A 20266-nucleotide genomic window follows, 5' to 3' on the forward strand; every position below is an offset into this window, starting at 1 on the left:
CTTGAGCTCACTGCTGCCACGGTTTCAGTTCGAGTGGGTGAAATGATTGGCAATGAATTGGATGAACCTGTAGAGAGCAAGACTTATTGGACGGACAGTACGACAGTGTTGAAGTACATCCGAAACGACAAGAAGCGTTTTCACGTATTTGTAGCAAATCGCGTACAGATGATTCGAGATGCAACAAATCCTGACCAATGGAGGTACGTTGAGTCAAAGTTAAACCCTGCCGATGACGCATCACGTGGCCTTAAGGGAGATGAGCTATCTAAACAGCATCGTTGGATCACGGGTCCGAATTTCCTGTGGCTTCCCGATAGAGAATGGCCTCGGCCTCCTGATGACCTGGACGCTATTTCCGTTAACGATCCTGAAGTCAAGAAAGTCCAAGTACACAGTATAGACGTCAACGAGGGAACAGACCTTCTGGCAAGACTTGCACGTTTTTCGGATTGGTACCGAATGAAACGATCCATAGCATGGATACTTCGTCTCAAGCCAAACTCAAGTAAGAAGTTGTTGTCACCAAAGGTTGTCGCAAACAGAGAAGGGCATACAGCAGCCTTAAGAGACAATCCCTTGAAAGTGGAAGAACTGAAAGAAGCTGAAAAGGTCATTCTAAAGCTGGTGCAAAGCAACGCATTTCCTACAGAAATTAAAACCTTGAAGCAGATTCAACGTGAAGATTGCAGGAACGACCGCGTTTTTGCGAAGGCTAGAAAAACGGAAATCAAGAAAACAAGTTCCTTATATCGCCTCGATCCATTTCTCGACCAGGATGGTTTAATTCGTGTCGGAGGTCGACTGAGTAAATCTCAAGAGTTAACAGAAGATTTTAAGCATCCAGTGATCCTCCCAAGGAAGAGTTTCGTCGTCAACCTCATAGTTAGAGACGCTCACAAGAGAGTTGCTCACTCTGGCAGAGGAATCACTTTAAACGAATTAAGAAATCAATATTGGATTGTCAACGCAAATTCCGTTGTGAGACATTTTATCTCCAAATGCGTCGTCTGTCGTCGTCTTCGTGGACGTGTAGGTGAACAGAAGATGGCAGACCTTCCTCAAGAGCGAATAACGCCTGCCCCTCCGTTTACGTATTGTGGTGTTGACTACTTTGGTCCCTTCCTCATCAAACAAGGAAGAAAAGAAGTAAAACGCTATGGGGTACTATTTACTTGTTTGGCCAGCCGAGCGGTGCACATTGAAACGGCAGACTCGCTAGAAACAGATTCCTTCATGAGCGCTCTTCGGAGATTCGTAAATAGAAGAGGACCGGTACGTGAAATCAGATCAGATCAGGGCACCAATATCGTGGGAGCGAAGAACGAGCTAAAGAAAGCCTTAGAAGAAATGGACCAAAGCGCAATCCAAAGGACTCTTTGCAGAGAATTCAACGCTGATTGGATAATCCAATGGAAACAGAATCCTCCAGCGGCTTCCCATATGGGTGGCGTCTGGGAGCGCCAGATACGGTCTATTCGATCAATCCTATCTGCATTGATGCGAGATTTTGGCCACACCCTCGATGATCAATCGTTTAGCACCCTCCTAACAGAGGTTGAATGCATTATTAACAGCCGACCGCTAACCGTACCGTCGAGTGATCCCCAAGATTTGAATCCACTTACACCGAACCACATTCTGACTTCCAAATCAAGAGTCGTGATGCCGCCACCTGGGAATTTTCAGAAAGCCGACGTTTATCTTCGAAAGAGGTGGAAGCGCGTCCAATACCTCGCTAACGTGTTCTGGTCTAGGTGGAGGAAAGAGTACGTGCAAAGCTTGCAACAACGAGTCAAATGGAATAGCTCAAGAAGAAATTTTGGTAAAGGAGATCTTGTAATAATAATCGACGAGCGTGTGGCGAGGAACGTTTGGAGCTTGGGCAGAGTCATCGAGATTTACCCAGGTGCAGATGGTCGAATTCGGTCAGCAAAGGTTGCCACCAGCAAGAGCGTGCTGGATCGCCCGATTGACAAGCTGGTACTAATTTTAGAAAGTGAAGAGTAAGACCAGAGATATCCCCACCAGAGGAGCCACAGAACATGAACTTTGCTTTTTAACCGTTTTTAAATGTTAAGAACATTGAACTTAAGAGTTAAAACTCTTAGGGGAGCCAGACATTGCTGCCGCATTTGACCTTTTTCTAATTATAAATATTTTGCATGTATTTCTTTGTTTCCGTCATTTCATTGTTTTCGCTCGCTTTCGTGTCTTCGTGCCATTTATATTCTGTTAGGTTTTTTATGCATAATTTCGCTTTGTTTCGTTCGTTTTGGTGTTAGTTTCACCGTTAGTTGGCCAGTTGGTCTTTAGATTTAGTATCGTTCACTTCGTCCATCGCTCATCGCTTCTCAAAGATTTTATTTCTACATCGTTTGTTCCTGTGCCATACAACGTTTGTAAGTATCTTTTCTTGTCATCTTATATAGTTTCGTTTATTTTCCTGTCGCTTTCCTTTCATTTTATTTTATCGTAACTTGTTAATTTCGTGTTTGTTTTTTAGCAACCGTATCTTCGAGTTTCACCGTGTAATTTCTATTTCGTCGACTGATCATTAAAGTTGTGAACATTTGGTACGCGTGTGGATATGTATGGCAGTAATAGAGGCCCTATTACACATTCAACAAACAAACGTTTTCTGCGGAGGTAGTGGTGTCAGCTTCGAGGACATCTTCGCCGACCGAGGAAAGAGGTGCTGTTACAGCCGGTGATGGTGTGAGATGGTAACAACGGAACATCCTCTGAGACATCCTCTAAAGGTATTTACGTTGGATTCTCTGAAGTTCCTGCCCATATCCACACTGTTGATGAGAGCTTAGCGCGATCGATGTGCGAGGGGAATTCGAAGTAACAGCAAGTCTGTGCCTCGAGTGGAAACTATTATGTTGTCGACATGCCCGCTAAGACTGACTGCATAACGAATAAACTTCGTATCGGCTTCCTCTTGGTTGGATCTCAAAAAGGCTACATCTAGGCCAGGATCTGAGCAGAATCCACTTCGTATGAAAAATCACCAGATATACTACGATTGCAGAGTCAGTGCCTGCGAGATAAGTTCATCTGAGAGAATCCGTGCGAAGTCCGCTTTGTTGTCTCCTAGTGCCAAAAATGCTCGCCACTTCATCGGCCGCAACTGAACCTCTCTTACGTACGTCAATGACTCTGCTCACAGGCCGCGCCGTGTTCTCGGAGCGTCGACTTCTTGTCGTTGCTTTTATGGAGTGCCTCCCATCGAGTAACTCATCGATCCTCTGGTATCCAGGACCTTTCCGTAAAACAGTGTTTACGTAACATTCCGCAAAGCCACCGAAAGCATTTGCATTTTTTGGTTTACCAATAGCTGCCACCAGGGCGAAGCCATCGAAGAACAAACTGACTCTAGGCACTTGACCTTTTCTCTGAGAACGTCTGCTAAAATTGACTTGTTTCACACTTGTGGGTTCATTTCTGCGAGAAACAGTGGCACCGGCACTATACCTCAGATGCTACAATATGGCTTGCATGTTTACCTCGCGCCTGCCTTCATACACCGGGATTTAAAGTCTTTCTCTTTTGGGGGCTAGTTGCAGCACTTTTGACTTCATAAAGGCTGGCAAATAGAGGTGGATTATTCTGGCGAACAGGGTCACGAAAGTTTTTCTTCCATCCCTTCTTCCCGAAATACATACATACATACATACATACATACATACATACATACATACATACATACATACATACATACATACATACATACATACATACATACATACATACATACATACATACATACATACATACATACATACATACATACATACATACATACATACATACATACATACATACATACATACATACATACATACTTTATTTGAAAACAAAGGTCTATAAAGATGGCAGCCTAGGGCTGATGTGGACCTTTAAAACTTAATTACAGATAAAAAGTTCCCGTTCTTCCTCCCTGTCTGAATATAGTAGCCTTCATTCCACGAATCGTTCAAGCTAAGTCTGTTCAATCGAAAGATCTTGTTTTTTTTTTTTTGAGTCACGAGATCTTTCTTGGCAATTTTTTGCAAAATCCTATTTGTCTGTGACAAGAACAACCCGAATTTTGTTGTGTGGAATGTAGAGAATTCTCAGCTTCATTATCTTGCTTCTGTCTCTCCTTGCCACTCTCTTTGTGGATAAAAGCAGTCGTTATGGTGTATGTCAAACATCGCTGATGTTTGTGGAGCAATTCAATTACAACTTTCTATTAATACAAGAATCACATTCATTTTTCAACAAAATGTTAACACTATACCCGTGATAAAGTGAATTTTTATGAGAGGGCGTGGTCAATTCTCACTGGACGGCTTGATATTCATAGAAACGGTATAAAAACTGTCAGAAAATTCTTAAAATCATTTTTACAGTATACTAATAATGTTTTGAACGAATTTCTGGATGAATTATGCTTAAAATAGCTAAAGGAAAGACAATTCCTTATTTGGACAATGACGTCATAATTAAATGCATCAAAACATCATCTTAACGCAAGAATTAAGCTTGGCAACATTGATTTTCGAAATCAGCGTACTCGATTTAGTAAAAATAGCTATGTTGCCAAAAATCAGTGGGTGTCACATTTTGGACTCCTGGGAACCTGACTAGGATGACAGGTAACACAAAACGCGTATAAGTACGCAGTTCTCATTGGACGCGTTTAAAAACCGTACTTGACAGTCAGATATATGTTTCCCATAGGCAAAAAGCGCAAACCAAAAGAAAAATAAACTAAACGGTAAATGAGTTTTCCTTTTTTTTACAGCCCGCAGTTGTTTTCTTCCGCTGGGGATGGAGAGCAGCCACCTTCCTGACAATGCATTATCAGCATCTACGTATCACGACGCCAGATACATTCCTCAGCGTTCCCGCCTTAATACGATCCCAGCCTCAGGTAAGCTCGGCGCCTGGTGCACGCGCACTAACAATGGTAAAGAATGGCTCCAAGTTCACTTTGGGCGGGAAACCACAGTGAGCAAAGTGGCGACTCAGGGAAGGTATGACAGTGACAATTGGGTGACAAGCTACAGTTTGTCCTACAGTGTGGATGGTTCTCATTGGGCCTGGTACAGACTCGTTGATGGACATATCAAGGTATGAAAAGCTTTCCGGTTTGACGTCGTTTTGATTTGTCTTTTAGGAAATATGAAGATAGAACACTGGATTGGGCCTTTTGATGTCGGCTGAATATATGAAAGAGATATATGCATGTGGACTGCAGTTAAAACATGAAAATGAACAAAGCGATCTTTCCAATGTGCAAGCGGCCTAAGAAATTGAATTTTTTAGCAGTGAAAAAATTTCAAGGTTACAGTGAGATTTGAACTCATGACTCCTTCTTTTTGTTCGCTCTTGTGGTTAACTACACTTAATTCTCTGGCCAGCGCTAGCCGTAAAGGGTTTAAGCTCGCGTTACATGAGAGCAGAGTGAAGATTATCGTGCCCTTGCTATTTGATGACGGCAAAAAAAAAAGAACATAATAACCAACCTTGTGCATGGACTCTTTATAAAAACAAAATGCGTAAAAGAGTTTTAAACTGTGTTTACTCTAGAAAAAAACTGATTCAAGTGTTATCCATTTATCAGGTTTTTGGAGGAAACATCGACCGCAACACTCCAGTTTACCATTCTCTTCATTCGCCAATTCAAGCTAAGTACATTAGATTCCACCCCAAGACTTGGTCAAGTCATATCTGCATGAGAGCAGAGGTATATGGCTGCCAGGAAGGTAAATATGGCCTGTGCAATACAGTATTAGCATAATATATAAACAGGTCTATTTTCAAAGATGTCTGAAGATGCTTTCGCTATCTCCGAATTCGCTGTTCCTTTTAGAACATGGTTGCCAATCTTTCACCTCGCTAGGACAAGGCAATTTTCTTTTCGATTTGCAAGAAAAGATATCATCTTTACGATAAGTCAATTAAAATCTATCTGGTGCGGGAAATGCGACCTTATTTCTATTAATTTGTGTAAATTGACAGTTGAATATTTTAATGTGTTGTAATAAAAAGGAAATGCTTCCGGTAATCTCAAACAATTTTTTTTCTACAGCCAAATTTTTTAACTCGCACTCTTTGGTTTATGTCAATAACGTGTTTCCTCAGGCTATCACTGCTCAATGTCCCTTGGAATGGAAGATGGCAGAATTCAAGACAGTGCTATGACTGCTTCAACTATTCACAACAACAACCACGCTGCAAAACTTGGCCGTTTAAACCTGGTAGCTGCTTCAGGCAATGCAGGAGCCTGGTGTGTCAAGAAGAATGACGTCAACCAATGGCTACAGATTGATCTCGGAACTCCCACAACCGTTACGAAAGTGGCAACACAAGGAAGACAAGAACATTCTCAGTGGGTGACCAGTTACTGGCTGTCTTACAGCCTTACAGGTTCCTTCTGGGTTAAGTACACGGTGCGTGGCAAAAAGAAGGTAATCACAATTTTAACTTTGGTTAATCACCTCTGGCTCATTCTCGACCTCTTTTAGGGTACAGTCAACTCTCTCTAAGACGGACACCTTCGGGACCGGCCACAGCTGTCCGTCTTAGAGAGGTGTCCGCTCTGTTAAGTTGTCCGCTCTGTAGAGAGTCGAGGCATCATGACACCAGTAATTCTGAGATAATAAAGCTAACCCTTTGCACAATGCAACACACCTTTGCTAACTGCAACAAGACTAAAATAATAAAAGGACCGTATTTGCTTTTTAAAGCAAAAATTGAGAGCTTCCACAAACTGTAAGTAGAGAACGACCTCTTTAGTGTTCATATACGTAAGCAAAGAAGTAATCCGTCAAAGCGTCATTGTTTGTGTTTACTAAGCTTGGTGCACTGACTAACTTTGCGAAGTTTGGAAGTATTTTCACTAATAAAACATGATAAAACAAAACACTTCTTAAGTGTCCGTTAATGATTTGAAAGTGTCCGTTGTCCGTCTTAGAGAGGTGTCCGTCTTATAGGGAGTTTGGTTATAGTAAAATGACTGAAAAGCGGCAGGGACCATCACCAAGTGTCCGTCTTATAGAGGTGTCCGTTAAGAGAGAGTTGACTGTATTCATGAACATAATAACGTTAGTAAGTAGCAGTGAACTTTTATCTTCCCAATGATAAAAGATTGTGAAAAAACTGTTCCATGTAATTTAACAATCAACCGAGTTAAATGTATTATTTTCACGTAACTACATTTCAGTCTTTTCTGGCAAATATTGTAGACGGGCCTATTTTGGGAGTAAGCGTTGTTATAATCCCTTTTGAACCAGAGTTCACTCTATTCGATCCAAATCTATTAGGGTAACGCATTAGTGTGCTGATGCTATTTTATATTAAATCCATTCATAATATATGTAACTTTTATCCATTTTCACTTTGCATTTTAGATTTTTCGGGGCAACTTTGATCGAGACACCATGGTTGTTCACAAAATCTTCCCGCCATTCCATGCCCGTTTTGTCCGAATCCATCCGTTGAAATGGCACAGCCATATCAGCATGCGCGCTGAGTTGTATGGCTGTCCTATTAAGGTAAGAGTGGTAATAACCGTACGATCCCATGCATTATTCCCAGAAATCACTTAAAATAGCAAAATGATGGCTCGAACATGTTGAGCGAGGCGATCAAAACATGGTTAGGGGAGGCGGAAGGGGAATGTGTTAGGAGTGGGGGAATATCCCCCTACATCTTGTCAGCATAAACCTAGCAAAAGCGCGGCCAGGTGAGGGAATCAACAACAAAAGAAAGGCATTCATGGCGATGCACAATTATAATAAGTACATAATTGGCAAAACTAAATGGAACAAAAAAGTCCCTGCGCGTTAAAAAGAAAGGCGATAAAATGTTTAGCTCGCGCGGTCACATGTTGTAAAAAAGTGTATTAAGTTTGTCACAAGCATGGGGCTACAAAGAAAAACTGCTGATTCTAGGATTGGAGTAGAATCATTGCTCCTCTGTACACCTGTCGCTCTAACTACTATGGTACAGGTGACCTCGTGGCGTAGTAAGTCATTTACTAGGTTCACGTCTAACATACGTAATACGTGGATCAGTTATGTAAAAAAGCGTTTAGTTATATTCATTCTCTGTAGTCCCTTGCTCGGTTGGAAAAGCTAACACAGCTCTTGGGGGAGCAAGGTGGCCCGGGTTCGATTCCCGGACCCGGCGTCAAATGTGGGCTGAGTTTGTTCTTGGTCCTCGTCCTTGCTCCGAGGGTTTTTCTCCGGTTCTCCAGTTTTCCTTCCTCCTGAAAAACCAACATTCCCAAATTCAAATTCGACCTGGATTGAGGACCCGTACCAGCTCTAGCTGATGAGGCTTCCTCTCTAACTATAGTAATTTTTTCTTGATGACAATACTTGTGCGTGCTTGCCAGATCCAAGATGAATAGAAAAATTACTCTAAGACACCTGGATAGCACCGTTTCAGAGTCAAATGCGCAATTTGACACAGACGGATGCAACTTTACATTTTAATGCCTTCCTCGCCTTCCTCAAGAAGGCGAGGTTAAGATATTCTGCTCTCCAGAGCTTATGGGTCAGATTCGCTTGGACCATTCCTGGTACCTAAACAATGCACCACCACCAACATCTTTAAGTGGGCGTAAACAATAGGTCTTTTCCGAGTTACCCTTTGCCTCTGTTTCAAAACGAGTCTATGAATGAGTTTGATTTGCAAGAAAATGGACCTGTAGGTGAAGCTCATTTTCATCTGAATGGTTTTGCATGTAGACTCGTTTTGAAACAGAGGCAAAGGGTAACTCGGAAATGGCCTATTAGCTCAGCATGATAATGAATAATTCGAGTCTTATGTTAATAAGGAGCGTAGTTAGACGTGGGAATACACATCAGAGATTTTCCAATGTTTTTTGACAGGTAAACCACCTTGAAATAACGTTTAAATCGTCGTAGAACTTAGTTATATCTGGTCTTGAATGTGACTAATTAATATTCATGAAAAAATTGGGACCAGAGAGGGAAGTCCGGATAATCGAGAAATCCGGATAATCGAGGTCCGGATAATCGAGGTTCGACTGTAGTAGTTTTTGTTAACTTCATTTAAGGTTAATGAAGGTGTGACCAGTCAATAATTCTGGTGTAATATATTTTTTTTCCAGGGCATCTGAGGAAGAGAAAAGCTCAACAAGGCGCCTTACAGACGGGAAACGGCGCAGCAACTTGGAGCACATGGTGTAGTTGAAGGGGATTTGTTTATTACGGCTTCAAGTTCGTAGAGTGTAGAATAAAGAGCTTTTCAAAATCATATTTGTTGTAGTGTCTTTGCATCTTAATCATAACTCTTACTCTTTATTCTTCGTAGTTTCTTCTGTACTGCCCTATCGAACATTTTCTAATTACTTTATTCACTCAAATAAGCACCGCACTCGAATAAGCGCCGAATTTGAAAAAAGATAATAAGCGCCGCTTCCGAATTAGCGCCACAGTCCCAATGCCGCGCTTATTCTAGGAATTGAACTAAAAACAGCACCTTAAAGCAACTCTAAAACAAACTTGGACATTTCTTTTCATCAAAATTGATATTTTGCAGTTTAAAATGATTTTTTCACCGCTTGCCCATTAGATTTTCTATCCAACATTCATAAAATACGTAGTTATGTAAATATTGTGAAGGCCGCAAACTTTGCCAGGCCAGCTAGCGCCAATTCTCTCTTCAGCAAGAGACGAATACTGACAACACAATGAATAGACGCCATTTTAAATATCTGTAAAAGAATAGTTCTTAGTGGCGTCCCAATTTTAAATAAGTGCCGCCCTCAAATAAGCGTCGCCCTCGAATAAGTGCCGCACGATGGAGTGTTGCTTCAAGGCATGATATTTTAAGACTAATGGAAGGGAAGTGTCGAATTTTCCCATTCCGGAAAGTGCTGTTTTTTATTACCCAGCTTTAATAGTTGCAGTGGTGACATTATGGCAGCAAAACTGCTTCTAGACACATTTTTTTTGTTCAAGGAGGTTTAATATTCACGAGGTCGACGCGCAACTATGACAGCGAAACTAATGATCAAACCCCTAGCTCTCTACTTCCCGCTTGTTACTGACGAAACGCAATGGCGCCGTTAAAACTCTAATTGTGCCACCCTTCTAATGACCTCCCTATATTTTTTAATAACCTCTCCCCTTTCCTCCGATCCATGATGTTTTTAAAGGCAAGACAATTCACGAACAAGAAATATGTATTCAAGAAAGGTTATAACAAACAGAAGATAAAAGGCTTGTAAAAGTCTTTTTGCTTTCATAGTATGACAGCTACATGAATCCCCACTCAACTCAAACAATATCGCCGCTGGCCTAATAGAAGATATTATGGATGTAGATTGAAAAATAGACGAATGTTTGCTCTTATTAAAACAATGCAAGCCATGGCAATTATAAACAGAGGATAATGGACCACTAAAACTATAATTTTGATGTGTCAATCATCGTCCAGAACTCAAAAATCTCTGGCCAAATGAAATTAACCATTTTTCCCAGCAGCAAGCAGCATTTTTGGCGTAAAAAGCTTTAAAAAACATTTTCTGACTCCTTTAATTAGGACGAAATAAGCCTAAACAATCTAAAATCTGTTATGTTTTACATTTTGTTTTCATATCGTTCTTATTAAGGCAATAACGTGCTGATTCACATGCAATCAAAGAAAACATGTCTTAACGACGTACAGCTGAATACAACTCAATGTCGAGAAAGCTGGACAAGATACGTCGTTTGTCAAATATAATATTATTGCTAATTAGCACAAAATAATTCCATATTTCCTTCAAGGATCAAAGAGCATACTTTAACTGACAAAAATTCACATGTTTTTAAACACCTTAACAGTTCATCTAATTGCAAAAATTTATACACATCTGATTGCTTTAAAATTTTGGATTCTGCTCAAACCGTTTATTTTCTTAAATTAAAAGAGGCCTTTTACATTAATAGTTTAAAACCAGATTTAAACACTCAAGTGCAGCATGTCAACACCTTTTTATTTTAATCTTTTGTTCTATTAGTAACGGTCTAAAGCTCACACTGTGAGTAATTACTGTTCTAGACAGTACCAGACAGTACCTGCCACTTTGTAACGGCTTTACCATTATCTTTTGTTATTGTAATTTTACTTTGTATACATTTCTATTTTTGTATTTGTAGCTTGGGTATATATATAGCCCTAGATTTTAAATTTTCAATAAACTGAAGATGGCATAAGTCATGCCGAAACATGTCTTTAAAAAGTTGTTTCGTGTTTTTAAAATTAGTAATTTCTCAAAATAATTAAAATTAAATTGTATGATGGTTTGCCTACTGAAGGTCTGATCTATTTTAAAACAGCTAAAATAGTTTTATTTACGGAACAACATGTATAGGATAAAGATTCAGAGACGAAAAACCACAAAACAAAGAAAACTAATGTTTTTTTTGGTTCGATAACTTGAGACTGTGTGGAGTCAGGTAAATAAACAAGTCTGTTTTCAAACTCATCGTTAAAAGCAATTATACAGGAAAAGAAAAAAAAATTCACAGGCTTCCTATTCTCAATGTTGTCAAAAAGAATTTCTGGCACTTAAATGTATTGTTTTAAGTTATGACAATAGAGGAATGCTTATTTTGTTATTTTGTTGTAATTCGATTTTATACATACAACATATGCTTTAAGATTTGATACGAAGAACAAAAATATAATTATCATTAAACATAAGATCTGAGCACGAAGTTTGTAGTCACTTTGTTTATCCAGGTGGAATCAAACTCACAAGTAAATATACTTCAGATAGCTACGTTAAGAAAACAGAGCAACACGGAAAGATTAAAGCAAGAACGTGGCTTTACTCCACTGGAAAAAACCCACGATTTGACATATCGTCCAGTCATTTTCAGCGTATAACATCTCATCGCTACTCAACAAGAGACTCATTCGGTTTTAAACGGCGAGAAGAAAACATCGAGCAAGCTTAGGTATACATGTAGTTTGCAGATGACGTGCTTTTCAAGGTGCTGATTCTTTACACTTTGTGATGAAAAATCTAATATATTTGATTTTTCTTTTTGTTTCACGCTTTTGCTCGCTCTATCAATCTAGGCGTTCAGAAACTTGAAAGGTAAGTGATTTTGGTATCTAAACAGAATTATTTCAATGCGTTCAACTACTTCGTTAAAAAAAATCTGTAAAACTAGACAAAGGCCCCTCTGCAATAGCCGATGCGATGAGACGGCATTCGGAAAATCAAATGATCTTTATTTTACGAACTTCAGATAATTTCCTTGTAAGTGCAGGAGTCGAGGAATACTTTTAGCTAATCTGGGATAAAAATAAGTTTCCGTATTACTTTTATTTTAATATAGCTCACATAGCTCTCAGGCTGATTATAGCGGAGCTCCTTAGCGGCCCGTAAGGGCCGCAGAGCGGAGCACCATACCCATAAAAAAAAACACATGAAAAAAAAAAAAAAACACATGAAATAAAATAGGAAACCTCTGCATCCGAGTTTTCATGGTCATCATGGCTAGCGGCATGCCTCGCGGGCGCGTACGGCGGCGTACAAACGTACGTACGGTGTTGCGCACATCCGGGATCTTGAAAGGTCTTGACAACTCGCGCAGTACTGGCGCGAAATAATTTTGCAGTGTGAGGAAAAAAAAGTGTGAGGTCTAAACAGCTAGTCTGAAAGTTAGAACTTGAGACAAACACATTTATTTTGGCTCCTTGTTATGCCGATGACTACAAACGAGAGCAGGGTAAACTTAACTTCGAGGAAACAGGGTTTAAGCGATTTGCGACGGGAAAGAGATCGCGAGAGATCCAGAAAACCCGGACAGAAAGCAGGCGAAAAAGTATAGCAAAGCGCCTGTCGAACCTGGTAGCAAAGTAGCGAAGAAAAGCGACTAAAATAGCAAGAGAGGTGCCGAGGAAACAGGCAAAGAAATAGCGGAGAACAAGGGAACGGAGATAAAACGAGCAGACGAGTGTACCTACTGCGGCCAACTGGTGAGTACAAAACTGCAGTGTTTCCGTCATTTAATATCTCTACGTTTTGTCTTAAGCTTACTTTATACGCAAAGTAAGCTTATATTGACGGCACATTTTACTTGCTTTCGCCACTAAGCATTTGCTTGTGACATGAACAATGTTGAAAAATACTATTCCTTAAAATTCAGTTTTACCAGGTTTTACTGATCAAATAGGAGGATTTGATTATGTAAACAAATAATTGTTGGGCCTTCGAGGAACGAATTCACAAAGAATATCACTTCAACACATCTCGAAGAAAATTAAGCTTACGATTTTTAAATGCTTGTGATATGATTATTTTGTTTTACAGTGCTGGAAGAGCAGCTGAGATGAGAATGAAAGTGATGTCAGTTTGCACGAAGCACCTGGAATTTCGTTAACTCCGAGTGAAATAGATCGATTCAGTGTATGCAGTTTATTGATATTCATGATGGAGGTAAAATTACTGTTCATTTAGTCAGAGTAAATAAACTTCAGCTTCATTACTTAGCTCTTTCGTTCCCAAATATATTAAATAATCCACTTGTCATGTAGTTCTGTTCACTATTGAGCGTTCATGTGGATTACATAACAATGTCAACAATTTTGAGATTTTGAGGTCTGTTTTGCTGGTTTCATTCAGAATGTCAACAGTAAATGTTATATTTGTCATAAAAAAATCACAATCTTGTTGTGGAATTTGGAAAATGCACACAACAAAGGTTAATGACTACTGGAAAACTGGAATCTTTGTGAGTAAATTCATGCCATTTTAGACACTGTATGCAGCTGTGCATGCAAACTTATTATTAATTAAATGTGTATCTTTAAAAATCTTAGTATTACTGTTAAGAAAAAAGCTTTTAAGATGTGGCAATGTTTTTCCTATGCATGTACATGTATATATAGGGGTAGAGGGGAGGGGGAGTATTTAAAGGTCAAACCTTTTAAAGAGGGAGTGTAAGGGTTTGCAGTGATGCTTTGAGTTTATTAAAATATCAGGACCTGAACAATCGATGGAATCGATAATCGATGGCAATCGATAACAATCGATGACAATCGATATCAATTAATCGATTGATATTGATAATCGATGAACAATCGATCGCTAAAGTTTTTGTGATTATCGATTGTCATCGATTATCAATTTCATCGATAATCGATGACAATCGATCAATTAACTAACATCGATTTTCATCGATTATCAATATCATCGATTACCAATTCAATCGATCATTTAACTGCCATCGTTTTTTATTTGACTAGTATTTGATAAATATGTTTACTTTAAAACACACGGTCTCTCTTGTATGTTATATTTTATTAGCAACAACAATGATAACCTTTCCAAAAAATGTCAATACAACGAGAAACTTACTAACTTAACAGTAATAAGGCAATAATTATTTAAAACAAACGTTTTGAGCTTAAGTCTTATTCGCCTCCATCAACGAAGCGTACGCTTTTCGGTCTGGTTTGCTTTCGAACCAACTCCTGGCAAAGTAAATAGAAATCGCAACTTACAGAATTCCTCGCTGTCTAAGTACAATGTAATTTTTCTAAAACTCTGTCTTGTAGTCCATAAACATTTTCTCGCTCGTCCGAAATATTTCAAATCAAACAGTAGCAGAGAGAACTCAAAAATACGTCGTCCGTACGTCGGAACGAAAACGAGACAACAGTGGGAGTCTGGTGATGAGTTTCGCCTGTCACGTCCGCCATTTTTGACTCGGTCACGAATAACGAAGTGTCTTTGGAATTCTAGCGCTAGCAAACAGTAGGAAACTTGAATGAAAAACAGAAACATTAAAGCTTATGATGTAAACTTCATCTCAATGGAAAGGAGCTTTATTATTTTTTTTTACAAAACAACATATGTAAGTATTTACTTCATGCTTCGGATTGATTGTGTGTTTAATGCCAATCGATGGCAATCGATGAAGTTCGCGACCACCAAAGTGTGATTATCGATTGATCATCGATTGGCCGATGCCAATCGATGCCAATCAACAGTAATTAATCGATTGTCATCGATTGATCGATTGATTTTCCGATCATCGATTTTCATCGATTGTTCAGGTCCTGAAATATTTACAGTAGAACCCTGCTAACTCGAACTCTGAAGGGAAACGAAAATGAGTTCGAGTTAGCGGGGTTTTTCGAGTTAGCGGGGTTGATTGAATATTTTATTTGCCAAGTTAATAATTGATAGTTTACTGATTTTTAAGCACTTCAGTATACAGTACTGTGCAAATTGAACTTATCTTGCCAGAAACTCTAAAGCGACCACACATTCTTTTGTTAAGAGTGGAAATGACTGTCAAATACATGATCTGTTCATTGCTATAATCAATGGGCAACCGTTGCGAGTTGCAAGTTCTGGAATTCGAGTTATCAGCGTAAAAAGTTTGACCCAAATTTTGTTCAAGGGAAACAAAATTTAGTTCGAGTTAGCGGGGTTTTCGAGTTATCCGAGTTCGAATTTAACCGAGTAAAAATGACTGAAAAGTGGGGTCAAATCCAAGGGAAATGGAAGTGAGTTTGAGTTAGCAAGGTTGTTCGAGTTATCCGAGTTCGAGTTACCGGTTTTTTTTTCTGTAGTTGACTTCGCAGTTATCAGTAAAAAAAATAGTCTGTGCTGATACATCTCTGTTAAATATATAAGGTATCCTTTCGCATCCAGTAGTTTTGCTTCACTTTATACAAGCTTGCGTTAAGTGTTTTGTTTTATAAATTATTGATTTTCATACCAATTAATCAATTTTAATTTAATCTGTGGCATTTGACTTTTTTCAGGGTTAACATGAATTTCAGAATTTGCAGAGCCACAGACACAAAAACAGAATGTGGACAAGGACATCAAAAGAAAACAGGAAGGATTAAGATTATCCAGCTTGATGTTTGGGTGTCTTCATGATGCCATTTTCAAGAGACTAGTAAATTACATGTAAATTGAAATCAAGAAAAGCTGCAAATGAGCAAAGTTTATATTTTAAATGTTAACGTATTTACAGTGTACTTCAGAAAACAACTTCTTGATTGACCTGTCTCTTTCACATCTTTTTAGATGTAACAAGGGCATTATGAAGTGATCTTTTTAAGAATAATTTATGCAGCCAAAACAGTAACAGCAGAAATGAATGGGAGTTTAAAATTGCTATTTTCAATGTTTTGGCTGGTAAGAAACCACATGTGACCAAGCTAAAATATCTTTGGCCGGTTAACATGACCTGTAAGTGTCCAAATATTTTGAGCCCTCGACTACACAGGACTTACATGTAGTTGTCTAATTACTGTATATCATAAGATCTTTGGTTGACCTTGGGGGAGGTAGTGGAGGTAAAAAGCAATGTAATAATTTGAATTTGGATTGGTAATGCTGAAACTGGTGTAATTCTTAAGTATAGAGGTTAAAATCGTGATTGCAAGCAATATGCAATACCAATTTCATTCTTATGTGTTGTATGCTGCGTACAATTTATAAGAACAGCTATAATGTTAAAATTAGTGAAATATTCTAAAGCCAGATTAAATTTGCAGTATCCATTAGGTACCATGAAGCAACCAAATTGTGACTCATTTGCTTACTTTGTGAACTTCATGACGAATGGGCAACATGACTCCACAAAAATGTGTACAATAAAGCATACAAATTTTTAAAAGAGCAGTCAAAGTCTTGATGCTTTTTTTCTTGCATAGTTTTATACACAAGCAAACATGATTCTATTTTTTCTGCGTAATCAAAGAACAAAACTGAGTTTGAGACACACAAACAATATTCTATCTTCCCAGAATTTTTGTTTTTTTTTTATTTCTGTAAGTGAAGTGAAACCCCTTAAGAGGAAGGGGACTCAAAAAGACATGTAAAAGTAAAAAAGGTGCTATCATCCTTTTTTTTTGGGGGGGGGGGGCGAGGGGGGTGGGATGGGGTTACAGAATGTCCCTTCTTTGCTTCCAGTTAGTTTCACTCCGGTTTGCTTGTAGTTAGGTTCACCCCTGTTTGCTCGCAGTTAGCTTTATTCATCCGGTGTGCTTGGGATTAGCTTTCACTCTAGTTTGCTTGTGGTTAGCTTTCACTCCGGTTTGCTTGGCATTAGCTTATGGCAATATGCTGTAAACCCTTTGCTACATGTATGACCTCTGCCATTTCCATTCAAAATTAAAATATAGGCAAATAGTGAAAATAAAAACAAATGAATGAATGAAAAAAAGAAAATTAACCATATTCTTAATGTAGATGTATATTATTTCCTATATACTCTAAATGTTAAGTGCTTTGCTAATTTACCACGTGATATGCCTATCTACCCCAACATGCAGCCCTACTACCCCCTCCTTATCTTCGAAGGTTACATAATTACCCGTTTTGCAGCATAATTTCCCATCCAGACTTCTGGATCATAATGCTGTCGGTGGAATTAAAACGTTTTGATTGATTTTGTTTGTTCTCGGCTTATTTGGTGTTGCTGTATACGGTACTCCCATATAAGGGCTATACGGGTATGTGCTGCTCAACAGGGTGTGCCTTTTGCCTCTCTGACTCTGAAACAGGGTATACAAATCACTCTTTTGACTGTGGAACACTATCAAGTTTAGCTATGAAAATCCGCTCCTCTCATTGGTTTTTCTCCAAGCCACAGACAAAGTCAAGTGAGCGCTTTGTGATGTACGCTAGTGTTTTTATATCTATCTTCATATATTTTTCATTGTGGATATTGTCTGGAACAGGGTACCTATTTTGCACTGTTTGTCTGGAACAGGGTCGCAAATTGAGCCGTTTTTCTCTGGAACAGGTCCAGAGTCTCAGCGACTCAGTGGCACACCCCTTGAAAGTAACAATATTAAAATTTATAAAAAAAAAAATAAAACGAATATTATATTCTTAGCCTTAAAATTGTACAATGGCTTGAATTCAGGTTTCAATAAAGTGCAAAATAATTAACTGGGGAGCTCCGCTTTTAGGCTTGCCTAAATCTATATATTAAATTGTCCAATTGAAAAGGAGTGTGGGAGGCCCAGTTCTACTTGGTGGCGTGTATTTGATTAATTTTATTTTGTTTTCGCTTTGTTGTTGCTATCTGAACTTGCAAAAACAGTAAAGATTGCATTCAGTTTTTGTTGTTTAAAATTAAGGGAACAACGTTTGCAGCAGCAGTTCGAAACATTTCCGATTGAACGTGAAATCATCCACCCGCTGAGACATCCACCACGTCAAGGTACCAAAGACCAATTTATACATTAGTTTTTGAGATAAGCAAACACCTGATTTTTTTGATATTAGACGAAATTTTCTTATACAATACATCTTACATGTAGCTGAAATCAGTAATCAATAATCCACCTTTATCTGAAAACGGCCATGTCGTTCCTTTAATTGGTGGCAAAAAAAGGGAAACCTTATGTTAGCGCGAGAGTAACAACGGCCTTCACCACGTCTTCGATTCCGATTGGAAGAGCCAAATTAACGCCCTTTGAAAGGTGTAAAACCTTATCATAAATCTCGTTGCAACAGTAGAGGAAGAATCAGCGTTATTTCTTTTATTGATTCTAGACTATCAGCTAGATTGAACTGATGGCAGCTAGGAGGATTTTGGGTTTTCTTTGGGTTATTCTCACTGTGACCCACGCACAGAAACAAGCAGGTAGTATAATTTGTTATTACCTTTGTTGTAAGCTCCAAGCAACCCAATGGACTGCACATCACACATCACGTAACTTATTAATATTCAGCATGTAGTGACTAGGAAGATCACCACTCATCTTTGATGAGATGCTTGTCCTTCTTTTTCCCAGGATCTTTTAAGATTTTGCTAACGGTTCGCAGGTACCCATTTATACCACTGGATTTTAATCGTTTGTTATGTAAGTTATTTGTCAGTAGTTTCACTAGCAACCTTTGTGGCTCAGTTCCCTTGGTGTTGATTTATGGAATCCCAGGAATGTGGGTTCCCACTCCACTGATGATCAGTGGGTAAAAAAGAAAAGTAGTGTTTGCGAGGGCGGGAATGTGTATGGATATAAATACAATAGACAAAAGAATAATGTTAAGGTTAGTTGTAAAATTGAGGGACCGGAGCGACCTTTGCAACACAGCACACTCCAGCCCGATTATGGTTAAAAAACAAAAAAACGAAAAAATAAAAAATAAATAAATAAATTGTTTAATCAAAGCAAACCATGAGCATAGGAAATAGCAAGGAAAGGGGGTAAAAATGTTCAGTACTTTGAAATTAAGTTAAAGAAAAGGAACGAAACGGGGGAAGGAGAAATGGGTGAGCTTATGTTGTGGTGGAAAAGGGGGAAGTTAAATGAAAAGAATCATGACTGGAATTAGGGTGGGTATTTTATCATGTGTATAATTTCTGCTCATAATTTTTGATTACCATGTTTTTCTCTTTTTTTTTTTCTTCTTTTTCTGCCATTTAGGTAGAGCCATTCATTGTAATGGAGGTTAAAATAAAACCAGGTATCTCGTTTGGATGTAAGATTGTTTGTAATGAAATCTAGCTGTCTTGCTCTTTTTCTCCTTTCCTGTAATCGGCCCAGTGTTGGGAGGTGGGGATCCATTTGGATTTCTGGTGGGATGGGCATATAGGTATGATGACCAGCGTTTGGAACTAGAGCCAGCATTAGGCTTGGGGGTATCAAGACTATAAAACCTTTGACTTAAGGGTGATGTATAGTGTTTATGGAAATAATTATTTCGGTTTGTTTGGGGATGGGGGTCCTGGGGCCACTGTATCTTATATGTCTACTAATTTGTTTTCGTTTTCTGCTTTAGATTTGAAAAAAAAAATTATTTTAAAAAAAATATTGCAATATGAATGGTGAAACATTCCCCGTAATTTTAATTTGCATTGTTTTCTCTTTTTCTCCGTTTAGGTATCGCCATTCCTCGTGGTGAACGTCAAAATAGAACCATGTGCTGCTTTTAGGGGAAACAGGGAGAGCGATGCAAGACAGGATAAAAGAACACGACAGAGACATAAGGCTTGCTCATATACAAAACTCCGCAGTTTCGGAGCACGCAAACGAAACGGGGCATATTCCTTTATGGAATCAAGTCAAGTTTATCGATCGTGACCCTCACCGATACACACGCAGGGTCAAAGAGGCTATCCAAATAAGACTTCATTCTAATAACATCAATAGAGATAGCGGAATTGAAATTCCTGAAGCATGGATACCTACGATCAGAAATCATAGCAGCCGTTCAACTACAAAGCGGACCTATGAGGGAACACCATCTGTTAGTCAC

General features: G+C 38.8%; 1 protein-coding gene and 2 long non-coding RNA genes across 3 annotated transcripts in view; all 3 read left to right on the forward strand.

Annotated features, from left to right (window-relative positions):
* LOC144652523 (uncharacterized) overlaps positions 1-9276 on the forward strand; it is a 28686-nt gene extending 19410 nt beyond the window's left edge. Inside the window, exons 10-14 of the mRNA XM_078512551.1 lie at positions 4796-5124; positions 5618-5759; positions 6139-6464; positions 7407-7550; positions 9137-9276. Coding sequence (XP_078368677.1) covers positions 4796-5124; positions 5618-5759; positions 6139-6464; positions 7407-7550; positions 9137-9145 — 950 coding nt within the window. The 3' untranslated portion in view covers positions 9146-9276. The remainder of the gene's footprint in view (positions 1-4795; positions 5125-5617; positions 5760-6138; positions 6465-7406; positions 7551-9136) is intronic.
* Positions 9277-11854: 2578 nt separating this feature from the next.
* Positions 11855-18912, forward strand: LOC144652694 (uncharacterized). Its single transcript, XR_013570606.1, has 4 exons — positions 11855-11975; positions 12100-12118; positions 18560-18650; positions 18802-18912. It is a non-coding gene; the product is annotated as an uncharacterized LOC144652694 (long non-coding RNA).
* On the forward strand, positions 12390-17444 carry LOC144652684 (uncharacterized). The gene is made up of 3 exons (XR_013570595.1): positions 12390-13005; positions 13340-13465; positions 15805-17444. It is a non-coding gene; the product is annotated as an uncharacterized LOC144652684 (long non-coding RNA).
* Positions 18913-20266: the final 1354 nt, after the last annotated feature.

The sequence above is a fragment of the Oculina patagonica genome, chromosome 4 (assembly GCF_052425735.1).
Source record: "Oculina patagonica isolate OP01 chromosome 4, crgOcupat, whole genome shotgun sequence".
In the NCBI taxonomy this organism is placed as follows: domain Eukaryota; kingdom Metazoa; phylum Cnidaria; class Anthozoa; order Scleractinia; family Oculinidae; genus Oculina; species Oculina patagonica.